This window comes from Aquila chrysaetos, chromosome 24, assembly GCF_900496995.4.
Source record: "Aquila chrysaetos chrysaetos chromosome 24, bAquChr1.4, whole genome shotgun sequence".
Lineage (NCBI taxonomy): Eukaryota > Metazoa > Chordata > Aves > Accipitriformes > Accipitridae > Aquila > Aquila chrysaetos.
In genome coordinates, this window is record NC_044027.1 from 30309 (window position 1) to 43238 (window position 12930).

Here is a 12930-nt window from a genome sequence, read left to right on the forward strand (position 1 = left end):
CTCTGGCATGAATGGGAATACTTATATAGAGAATAATGCAGTAACAAAACAGTTGAGGTTTTTGTCTGTTGTGAGCTGAGTTTATTGTGCTCAAGAACATTCACTGCACTACTCTTCTGTGGCCTAACTCTTCTTTGTACCAATTTATACTTTTACGTTTCACAGTACCCTCTGGCAACAGAATACCTATTATCCTTCTATTTGCTTGTTTTAATCACCTACCAGACAATTTAGGTGGGAGCTTGTATTTCTTGCACTGCAAGAATTACAGAAATAATCGCTCCCCACTTTTACCTTCTCTGTGTTTGCTGACTTAACCGTCTCTGGCTTATAGCTCTGATCGTCCTTGTCATCGATCCTGTACAGCTTTCTTATTTCTGAAATAATTATTTTTAAGATGGGCCACCCAGTATTACTGCACACAATGTTCAAGACAAGGACATAGGAGGAACTATAAATAGCTAAAAACCTAAAGCTTAGAAAAGGACCAATGTTACTCTGTAGCTTGGCTTCCTTGGGGACACAAGCTTGAGTGGACAATGAGCCCTTTCACAGAACCAGAACATGGTTGAGGTTGGAAGGGACCTCTGGAGGTCATCTTGTCCAATCCCCCGCTCAAGCAGGGACACTACAGCTAGTTGCCCAGGACCGTGTCCAGACGGCTTTTGAGTATCTCCAAGGATGGAGACTCTGCAACATCCGTGGGCAATCTGTGCCAGTGTTTGGTCACCCTCACAGTGAAAAAGCATTTCCTGATGTTCAGATGGAGCCTTTCATGTTTCAGTCTGTGCCCATTGCCTCCTACCCTGTCACTGGGCACCAGTGAAGAGCCTGGCTCCGTCTTCTTTACTGCCTCCCTTCGGATATTTGTACACATTGATGAGCTGCCCCTTGAGCCTTCTCTTCTTGGTCCCAGTTCTCTCAGCCTTTCCTCATAGGAGAGATGCTCCAGTCTCTTAATCATCTCAGTGGTCCTTCACTGGACTCTCTCCAACAGCTACCTCCATATCTCGCTTATAATGGGGAACCTGAGAGTGCTTTCCACTAGCACGGCCCAATCCTGCAGCTACCCATTTTTGATTTAGCTGGCCTGCATCAGGAGTAAAAGCATAGCCGCATGGCTTTTGCAATTAGTAGCAGATGAAGCATCAACTCCTGGAGTTTGCTCCCCTCCAACACTGCAGGACTGCATAAGCATCCATGTCAGTGTATCCTTGTGGACACCACATGCTCTTCCCATGTCTCATTGCCTTGCTCCTATTCTGATATGGAAAAAAAAAATCAGTTGCATTTGTTGTATTTTTATATCATTTTAACAGTGCCACCTATGAATCCCAGATGATTCTATGCTGAAAAAGCCACATACTCCCAACAGGAAACAGGAATGGGCTCTGGTGAGAATCTATATGTCTTATGCCAAATGGAATGCTGAAAGATCATTTTAATGGAAGTTTATTACTGTAGAAAAGTGACCTGTTAGCAAAGATATTTTCTAGTTGCCATGAGAATTTGTTAATACTGCCCCCTGAGGATTGACACTGAACCCCTACAGCCTTTGAATTTTGACAATAAAGCTAGGAAAGAAAAAAAGTTTACTACATATTGTATAATTATTTTTTTAATCTCTTTTTTTTTTTTTAAGAGAACCTGTCAGATTGTGTTTTAAAAAGTTGTGACATAAATTCTTAAGGGTGGGGAAAATGTTACATCTTGTTATATTGATTTGCTCATAGCCAACATCAGTTCTAATGATGGAGCTAAAACAACCTTTTTTCTCTCTACCTGTCCATGCCGGCTAATCTGGTCCCTTGATACGGAAGTGAGAGATGAGATATTAGTTAATTACTTAATGCTAGCTTGATTCTAAAAAGAGATCCCATCAGAATATCCACCTAGAAAAAGACTTTTCACAATAACTTTCTGAAGTATCAGAGCCCTAAGTAAATGAGTCATTATGCAGTATTATAGTTCCTCTGACAGACAAAACAAACAAGCAATCAAGCAAACAAAAACCCTGAAATCAAACAGGAAGGTTCTAACTACCACCTTGTACTACCTCCAGTTCTAGTCTGAAAGCATTCCTTGACCCCACCTCCTCAGGATTTAGAATTTGGATTAGTCAGTTAAAACATACAGCTAGAAAAATGCCAATTTTCTTAATGAAAATAAAATAAGACCATAAGCCTAAGAAGTAGGAAAACAAAGAATCTTGTTATATGGGTACAGAGATTGATGCTAAATGCATGTTTATGTATCATGTCAATTTCTGAAGAACATAAATACTGCCTTACCATACACCAGTCCTATTGCTTAATCTAAGTTATTTGCTTTCCATCTGCACAGGTTGAGCTGTATATATATATATAAAAAATATATATATTATATATATTTTTAATATATATATTCTAGAATACAAAAGTTACTCTATTGTATGGTTTCAGCAGGCTGATTCTCTGCTGAAAATCAATGGACGACTCAAAGCAAAGACAAAAGGCAGCCTTGTGTGAAAGTCTCGAGAATACTGTGTAACACCCTGCTGCCCAAGGCACTCACACACATTATAGCACCCATTTAAGTTAACTTGAAAGAGTGCAAAGGATATTTTCATCTTTATTTTGCTCGATAGGACCGAGTGGCACTATGTATGTTTCAATAATGCATTTATTCTTTCAAAAAGAAGTTTGACATCCACACAGATACATTAAAGCGACCTTAACCGAGCAGACAGAATTGTGCATTCCTTTCCTTGGATGCTGCTTTTGCAAATAGCAATAAAGAAGAACTTACGTACCATCAGCCCCAGGAAGCTCCTTTGTTGCTGGGGGTACTTGCCTCTTTCTGAGAGAAAGGCACTTCTTTGTGCACTTCCCTCCCCTGAAAATAACACACACTGTGAGTAGATAAGCTCAAAGAGGATGAGAATATTTCACTGCTTTGTTTACTTTCGTTTGTGAGAAATATACTTCGAAACACATCAATACGATTTGCCTCAGCAAGCTGGTGTCTCCTGCTGGCTATCACAGTAAATCCACTTAAAAGAGCAATGAGTTTACTCTTTTTATTTCAAAGACCTTTATGTATAGAACATTATATTCAAAACTCTTCAGGTAAAAGTGACTGAAAAGGAATGACTTTTTGTTTCTTCTTCCAAGTGTCAGACACAAAGACAATATGATAATTCTCTTCTCTCACTGCTAACTGGGATGAACATTTGGGAGAAATGTATTCAAAAATATTTCTGTATGTGAAAACACGTTTGTCACCTGGGAATTAGCTATGCCTATTTGTTACAGTGACCAACCAGACAGTGACCAGATTTTAATTCACCGAGAACCTTGCACTGTGCTATGCATAAATTAAAGCGTCACTAAAGCTTGCATGAGCAGGAACTAACCTGTCCAATAGGATACTGGGTCATGGTGTAAGAAACTTCAATTCTTATTCCCAACCTGTTTTCAAATACACATGTGCGCACACATAACGAGTAGATGTAACCTCATTGCTAAGCCTTGCAATAAACATTGCTAAATTTTGTAAGAGATGTACGAAGAAACTTCCCTTACAAAGTAAGTATACTAAGCAAACTTCCCTTTGTTTTCAATTTTCAAATCCAGTATGTTTATAGGAGCTATTTAAATTCCCCCATCATCTTCTCAGTAGTAACTCCATGCAGTTTTTCTAGCTGTTGCATAAAAAACGACAAAACAGAACCAAACTACTTGTCTCTTGCTGTAGATTATGACATTATGCTAAACTGGCACTGATGAGAAACAGGACCACAGGTACTCAATACATTTCATGCATGAGAGTTGGCTCCCATTATTTTTTATGAAGCACTGTAACTAAGGACGACTTCATATAGTTTTTAGTCCAGCCGGTGTTAGGGTTACAGAAAGCAACGGGACTTTGGGAGTTTGGTGCGTGCTACTGGGAATATGTACTGGTAAACTATTCTGTGTCCTTCGTTAAGTGCACCTGTAAGAATGTATTTATTCAGAATTTCTTATAAGGAATGATGACAGAGGAGCAACATCTCTGGCAGAATAAAGCTTGAGCACTGTAATGAAAAGACCGCTCTTTTCATTGCAAGTTTTGTCAAAAGTTGATCGAAGATACGCATTTAACTTGTACATAGCTCAGAATACAAAGATCAGCATGCTGGTTAATCCCAAATTATTGATTAAATTTAAACTATGGGAGGTTTTTCAGGAGGTCAGATTGACTGCGGCATACTAGATTAGCTTTGGCAGACAACAAATACAAGGCTGAATTGCTTTTTCCAATCAAGTGATCTGAACATAGGCCACCCATCTAGCAAGTGCACAGTTTGTTAAAAAGTGTGTGTTTTTAAACTAACAGCCACAAGCAGCCAGTCAACTCAGGTAGGATAGTATTTAAGAGCATAGTAAAAAGACACTTAATTCGTCCTAAATTGCAGTGAGCTTACAGTCTATTAATTTGCACAACCAACACAGAATACCACGACAGTATTAGCACAGCCTCTGGAAAAACTTGTCTCATATGTACAATGGTGACCTGCTTTGATAGTTATTTTTGGCAAGTTGTATCTAATCTATAGTCTGAAATTAGTAAATTGACTCATAGCTTATAACCAAAAAATGGGGTTTGGTTACAGTTTTGCATAAGCATGCTTTCATTTTTAAAGGCTGGCAAAGACTTATTTAATAGCAACATGCTTAACTAAGACACTGGCCAGATTCTTCTAAGATCCATACTTGCATTATGATAAGGGAAGTTCCCAGATTTTATTTCTAGCCCTTACACTGAAACTAGCCTGTGGCACAATCTGTCACAGCATAGAAATCAATACAAACTCATGCTCCTGTTTGTCAATTCCATTTGATGGTCCATGCTGTACTAGCAGCATTGACCATCAAGGGACAAAGTAATGGAAATGCACCTGAGAGTCTGGAACAAGAGCACCTGCAGGATTGCTGTCAAGAGGTGTGCCACTGATGAGAAATTTACAGAGCAAGAGAAGCAATCTGCCTACTGATACACACCTATTGTATACCCCTTTAATCCAGACAGACCCTCATGCATATTGCTGATAACTCCTCTTTCATTAAATAGCCTTCTCATTTGACCACAGTGCCACAATAGCCTGCTCTTGCCATGCTCCTTATTGCCTAGACTTAGAGCTAGTGCTCAACCAGTTTCTCCCAAGCCCAGAAGTCTTCTTACCACATCCTTGTCATAATTCACCTGCCACCTCCTGTAAGTATTGACAGAGCTCTTACAGCTGTTTTCTACAATTTAACCTTCCAGACATACATTCCAGCAGGAAGGCCAACTGTCTCCCACAAAGCTAGTCTTCTAAGCCAAAACCAGCATGGCTCTGGGATAATAGCAGCACTGTTTTAAGAATGCACTTCAACTAAACCCAAGTTCTAGAGTCCTTCCTCTCCAGAGGAGCATGTGATCTACTGGCTGCAGCTTATACCCAAGTATTCCAGTTGTTAATAAGATCAAAAATAAAATCCAAGAAGCTTTGATGCTAAAAAAGCTCGCCCTTGCCATCAACACATTTTCAAGGCCCCTACCTGGAACTAACACCTCTCTGAGGGCTGTGTAGATACAAATCTGCCACCCACAGCTGCCTTCTATCCTGAACTTACCTTAAACCAGTCTTCCAGCTCCCTTTTCAAGAGCAGAGCCAGTCATCTCCAGGTGTGCCTGCTCCTTCCAGGTGCAGCCATAAAGGGCAACTAGAGCCACTCAGTACTGATTGGCAAGGTTTTTCACGCGTATGGCTTAAATATTATCTCACTCATATAGGTAGGTTAAGTGAAAATACCAGCATGGTATTCCTCAGCCTTATGGCCCTCAAAAACCTGCTAAGAGACATAACAGACCTTAGAACATACAGACACAGAACAGAGGTGTAAAAATACTCATGAAATAAACAGTGACAGGATCACTGCTGAAAGCCTGGCCAAGGAAGCACAAAGAGGACAGCTACTTCTGTGTTCTAAGAAGTCTTTTCCTTTAAGTGTTGCTCAACTGCCTAGTCTATGTCAGCATGATAGAATTCTATGCGCCTTATATGGTTTGCTCTGAAATGGATGGTTCTTTTAATGACTTCACAGATTTTTTCATCCTATAATCACATAAAAACATTTTCACATAATAGTCTTCATTAACCTAAATCATCAGTGCACATAAGAAGTATCTTCGGCCCAACTTTGCTGTGAAAATCTTCACATGGAATTATTACTAAGTGACTTTACATTTTATTTTAATTTCCAGTATATATCCTAGTCTGTTTTAGAAGACAGAATGCCTTGCTTAGCACCTCACATTGTTCTGTTGCCTTGTACTTGAATAAAACGGGTTCCAATTACGAGACTGCTGGTCTGATGCTGGGTTTACACCCTTTCTGGGGAAACACAAACAGGGTTATAAAAAGCCTGGTAAGGGAACCAGATCCTGATAGGCTAGACAGAATTCCCTCCCTCCCCCCTTTTTAGAGTTCCAAATGGTGAAAAGAAACTCAGGAAATCTTCCACTTGTTTGGCAACTAACAGAAAAATATTTCTGCTTGCGCTTAGTAACACTCTGAATCAAAATTTTTAGTACCAAATCAGTTTACAGAGTCTATCCTGTTACTCCAAGCTCTCTGGAACAGTTTTACTCTGGCTTCTTGAGAAATTTTTCAGGAGGCTCCATTCAAGGAAAGATCTCCGCAGCTTCCCTTTGGGATACTGCTCTTTCAGAGTATCTTGCTTGTTTTTTTTTTTTTAAATAAATTGAAAGGAAAGACAGATGGCAATAAAAATATCTCCACAATTAACATGGGAAAATGGAAATACTACAGTTATGTAAAATGACTGTAGTATGTTGGGGTTTTTTGCTTTATGATAGAAAACAGATCTGTACTATCTGCACACAAAAATGAGAACATTACTATTTTCAGTCTCTAATATTATATTATACAGGAAGGATTTCTAAATGATAAGCTTAATTCGTACACTTATTAAAAAGCATAAAGTAAATGATTAATGTAGAAATGGGTAAAGTGTAAAGTTTGTACCTTCTCAGAAGCATGGCTGCCCTCTAAACTGCCATCTGAATTCACAGTCTCTCATCTAGTGTGGCTTAGAATTAAAGCAAGGAAGTTAAGATCTGATGTTGCTTCAGTTCAATAGAAAGACATTAATTGTGGATCCTGATCATATTCTGTAACTATCTGAAAACTTCTTGCCTTATTAAAAAACAAAGAATGGTAAAAGGAAATAGCTGGTAAAACAGTTTCAAGGCAGCTGCCTAGAATTTTTCATGATAATTAGCTCAGTTCATAGACTTCAAAAATATAAACAAGACTCATTAAATACAGAAGAATGACATTTTCTACATTCATAAAACTACAGATCAGCATTTGTAAGCCCTCATGAAGGCATCTAGCCCTCATCCTCATTAGATATGGTAGTTTAAAACCTAAAAAGGGGGGGGGGGCGGCGCAGATATCTGTTGTTGATTTATCAATTATGGCATTTTCTATTAGACTAAAATATAGACGCATATAGGCTTTGAAATACACAATCCCAAAGCCAGTTTCTGTAGTTATGAAAAAAGGACTATGCTTACAACAAATTCAGTTTCATGTTCTGGTATTCCACTTGACTATCTCCTCAGTATAAGGGATGTGGCCTGAGGCCAAAGTCATGATAGTGAGCTATATATAACACCAGCAATAAAACAAGTATAGAATTCTTGAAGGAACTGGGAAAAAAAAAAAAATCCTGTATGCATACATGCATTAATAAATTGGAATGGTAAGTCTACCTCACAAGTCTCATGCTGTACCTTTTGTAAGACCTCTAGCAGATAACTGAAACCTTAAGCAAAAGTTCACATATGGTTTATGAAAACATACATAAAAACAATTATCTGCTTACCTACAAGAAACATTTCTGATTGTCCTTCAATCATGAGAATGATTCTCTATGGGCCATGTGAATCTCGGGCTGAGTCTTGGCTGATTACAAAAAGCTGCACATGTGCATAACGAGACCTGCTGTTAAATGGCAACTTCCCACTGGAGAACAAAGTGCTGTGCTCACAGACGTTTTGTACTTTGGCAAGCTCAGTCATCAGTGAATGACATTTAATTATTTTTTTTTGTATCTAGAAGAGTAATTGGGTGAGCAGCACCCATCAGACTCCAAGCTTCCCATCTCCATAAGACAGAAATATACTTAGCAGCTATCCTGAGAGGAAACTGGAGATAACTTGGCACTGTGCTGTAGTAGCAACACATCACTGCTTTTGAATTGCAGAACTGAGTTCAAAGAGACAAACTGCTTTCCCCTACTACTGGAGGGCAGAGAGCACATACTTAGAAGACAATTTCACAGTATTTGTCATTTAAAAAAAAAAAAAAAAAGACTGCGGTGGAAGCACTGAGACCTCCAACGCTGTAAAAAAATTAGAAGCTAAATACATTTTGAGCAAAAATGGTTATGTCTTGACTATGTCATGTAACGCACTACTGCAGAAATCTCCAACGTAGCACAGAACAGCTGCGTTCATTATCAGTGTGGTATTGAGCAGGAGTTCATTACAGCTGAGCTGCTCTTAAATCCTGTGCTCTGATTAAGATATTGTGTGGGAACACCTTGTCACAGCTGTGGACTGCTCAGGCACCTGTAACTCAAGCCTGCGCTTGTACCGACGATTCTTGTAGTTTGGCTAAACTGGAGCAAAAGGGGTGGAAAGACACAATAATTGTTTACAAATAAAAATTTATTAAAAGGGAAAATGTAAACAGTTAAACAACTGAAGAGGTATTGAAGAGAAATCAATGAGACAACTGAACATGGACGAGCTTTCAAAGGAAGTGATGCACACATGTAGTTGACAAAACACTCAACACCATTACGTGGCAATTATTTCAATATTGGTATTTGATTTGAAAGGATGACCAGGCAGGTCTAACTTCTCTCTTTACTAATTTCCATCTAAGTTCTCCCTCTCCTCTAAGTTGTATTAGGATGACATTTCAAATATCAGTGCTCTGCATGAATTTCAGAAGCAACTTGTGCCAGTGGGAAGGGAGACATACAGCATCTGAATGAACACAAAGGAGCTGGATCAAAATTGCAGCCTCATGTTTTCTTCTGAATGCTTGCTGTTCTCCTTTCAGATCTGGAAAGTTGCAGATTGACATATCTCTGGATTTTTTATGTTGTGATTTTTGTCTCCTAGGATCTATGCCCTACTGGTTCTGGGAAAGTTGTGACCTCTGCATTTTTAATTAGAACTCCTAACTTTTTCCATAGCAACATATTTTGATGTTGCAAATACAGAATCTGTCAAACCAAACAACTTCTGGTCAGATGAAATCCAAACACATATAAATGCTGAGCAGCAATACGATGTGTGATATGACACAGTTAAGAAAAAAATTAAAATAGACAGCAAAAGAGGGATGGAAGTCTTGGCTTTGGTTAATTTATAAGTTTGATCTTAGAAATTAATGAATCAATACAAATATGAAAGAATTACATTGCATGCTGAACTGGTTTAGATGAAGAATTCTTAAAACTAATTTCTTGCAGTTGAGAACGGATAAAATCCAGCTGTCTGATTGGTGTGCCAGTACTCACATGGTACAGAGGAAGTGAACTATCCTCAGGAAATATTCTAGGTGTGGAAAAAGCCTTACCCTCAAGGATGAACCGTATAAGCAGGCGGTGAAAGAAAAAGAAATCCTCTGCAACAAAACCTAAGCTCAGATATTATCAGACCCAGGAATAATGCAATTCTATATGATGGGTTAAGAAAAATGCAATTCAATATGATGGGTTAAGAAAAATAATTTAGTATAATACAGCAGCTATAGATGTTATTTTTTCAAAAACATTTATGATACATACCTTACATGTGCCAAAAAATCATAGAATCATAGACTGGTTCAGGTTGGAAGGGACCTTAAAGATCATCTAGTTCCAACGCCCCTGCCATGGGCAGGGACACCTTCCGCTAGACCAGGTTGCTCAAAGCCCCATCCAACCCGGCCTTGAACACTGCCAGGGATGGGGCATCCACAACTTCTCCAGGCAACCTGTTCCAGTGCCTCACCACCCTCACAGTGAAGAATTTCTTCCTTACATCTAATCTAAATCTACCCTTTTTCAGTTTAAAGCCGTTACCCCTTGTCCTATCGCTACACGCCCCTGTAAAAAGTCCCTCTCCGGCTTTCTTGTAGGCCCCTTTAGGTACTGGCAGGCTGCTGTAAGGTCTCCCTGGAGCCTTCTCTTCTCCAGGCTGAACAACCCTAACTCCCTCAGCCTTTCCTCACAGGAGAGGTGTTCCAGCCCTCGGATCATCTTTGTGGCCCCCCCTCTGGACCCGCTCCAACAGGTTCTTGTCTTTCCTGTGCTGAGGACCCCAGAGCTGGGCGCAGAACTGCAGGTGGGGTCTCGCCAGAGCGGAGCAGAGGGGGAGAACCCCTCCCTCGACCTGCTGGTCATGCTTCTTCGGATGCAGCCCAGGATATGGTTGGCTTTCTGGGCTGTGAGCACACATCGCCGGGTCATGTTGAGCTTCTCGTCAACCAACACCCCCAAGTCCTACATTTCCTTCAATATTTAATATTGGAAATATTAATATATTTAATGTATTAGTATATATTTCCTTTGATATTTAATAAGGAAATACTAAATATTTCCTTCAATAAGAAAAAACTAAATATTTCCTTCAGTAAGACAAACTAGGATTTTTTGTCATTCAGATACACTATTTATGTGTTACTATAATTCATGCACTGATTCTCAATTACAGACATTTTTTGATATTACTGTTCTTGACATCTGTATGAACTTTTTTAACATACTTCAGTGTCAGTAGACTTGTGCAGAATAGTGCTTCCTGTCACCTTTTTCTTGTAATTAACAAGAAAGGCACTACCAAATTTCCCCTCTAATATGAAAAAGTCTTAGACAAAAATAATATTACTTCTTGATTAGCCAGACTTTTGCTCACTCTTACCACAGTCGGTTACTTACGTTTCCTTTTCCTGCTTTAAGCTAAGATACGGCTTCAGACTAAGAAAGCATCTTTTAGTGCCACTACCGATGCCATGCAAGACAATCACCCTTCTGCAAGGATACCCATATCTAATTCATTGTCAGGCCAGCAGCCAAGAGATATGAACGTGCTCATTAAGGTTTTTAAAACAAATGTTGAACTGCGTGAACATCTTCAAGATGAAAAGGCAAACACCAATGTGGGAATAGCTGGTTTGGGGTTTTTTCCCCTCTGGTTAGCGTTAGACACATGATTACTATCCCTTTGTCTATTCCGTCTGTTTCCACTTTCCACAAAAAACACTGGAATATTAAGTTATAGTGTGTTTTAACCTTGCATTGCAAAGAAGGCCTTCCTGGGGTTCCTGAATCTGCCACTATCACAAGCACCCTGCCTGAGTGTGTGTCAGGGAAGAGGGGCACAAAACCACAAGTTTTCCTTCCAGATATCTGATATTTCCCCTCATGTCTCTCTGGTATAAAAGAAAACTGACTAGGTTCAACATTCCAGAAAATGTACTTTGGTAGCCTGCAAGACTGTCTAAATGAGTATGAAAATAGATGACATTACTTACATGATTTAGATTTTATATGTTAAAATGAAATTCTCTATTGGTATAAACTCTCCTACAATTGTCAGAAGAGGTAATTCTTCAAATTAAATGCTTCATCTCACCAATTTAACAACAAAAAAAAACACTGCTGTGAAAGCTTTGATTTCAAAAAAACTCAACGTTTTTAAATCTATTTAAAAACAAGATGGAACAATGTAATAAGTCTACTGCTACAAATAACATTAATTTAAGCAATCTGACAACTAGTTTGCTGGTATTATATATGAGATACAGAAGGAGCATCACTATATTTACATGTGCCTCACCATATTATTTTTAAAAAACAAATAGTAAAACCAGAATGTTTTGGAGTTAGAGAAACAAAATTTCCAGGATTTTGCCTTCCAAGTGTAGACTGTTCAAGCTTATGCCTGCAGCACACAGGCATGTCTTCTGCCTAAGCCACTTGGTGAGCGAAGTTGAAACTGACACTGCTTTTACAAAAACGGCAGCGTTCATTCATTTTCTGTGCTTGCAGTTTTCCCAGCTATTTCCATAGATCCTGGCTGCCTCATGGGTTCTAAGGATGCCATAACCTTAAACAGTCTTATAAATCTAGAGGGGGAAATGATCTGTCTCTTGTCTTGAGCAGAGAGCCTAGGATAATGTCTATGGGGCTTTACCAGCAAAGCTGCTGAAAAAAGAGCCAAGATTCAGGGGTCCCTGACCTTTCCCAGCCCTCCTCCACCAGTATCAGCCTGTAGCCTGCTCTGTAGAAGTTTCTGTTCACCCAGGGAGCAAAATTAGAAATCTTCTCCAGGGACACTCTCACTTTTTTCCACCAAGCCACTCATCAGTCCAATGAGGCATGGAAACCAGAAAGAAAAAAGTCAGTTAAAAAAATGTATAAGGATTCAGTAAGGATTTCCCACAGGAGAGTGTAAATGCCCAGACATGCACAGAGAATCTAACACTGCCTCGTCAGCAGATCCCTAGCCTTCAGGCTTAGCCCTTTGGTGTTCGGAGTGCGCTGTAACAGTGTAGAACCAGTGCCAAGCACTTTCCTGGTGATCCATACATCTATGAAGCATGTATGTGTAAATATGTTTAAACTGAGTAACATCAGCACTTAACAAGCATTCAGATCCTCTCCTCCCCAATGTTCATACAAATGTTCATGGCATTTCATTAATGGCGTATTTTCTCAAAAAATTTTTGGACTTATGACTGTTATGCAAGGCTTTTTGAAGGCTAATGATAACCGCTATTGTTTCTTGGCAAAAACTCCTGGTTAGTATAGTCTCATTTTTATCATAAGTCACCAC

General features: G+C 39.2%; 1 protein-coding gene across 1 annotated transcript in view; it reads right to left on the reverse strand.

Moving 5' to 3' along the window:
* Window positions 1-12930, reverse strand: part of LOC115335284 — a 111870-nt gene that overhangs the window by 17624 nt on the left and 81316 nt on the right. Inside the window, exon 3 of the mRNA XM_041119919.1 lies at window positions 2792-2874. Coding sequence (XP_040975853.1) covers window positions 2792-2874 — 83 coding nt within the window. The remainder of the gene's footprint in view (window positions 1-2791; window positions 2875-12930) is intronic.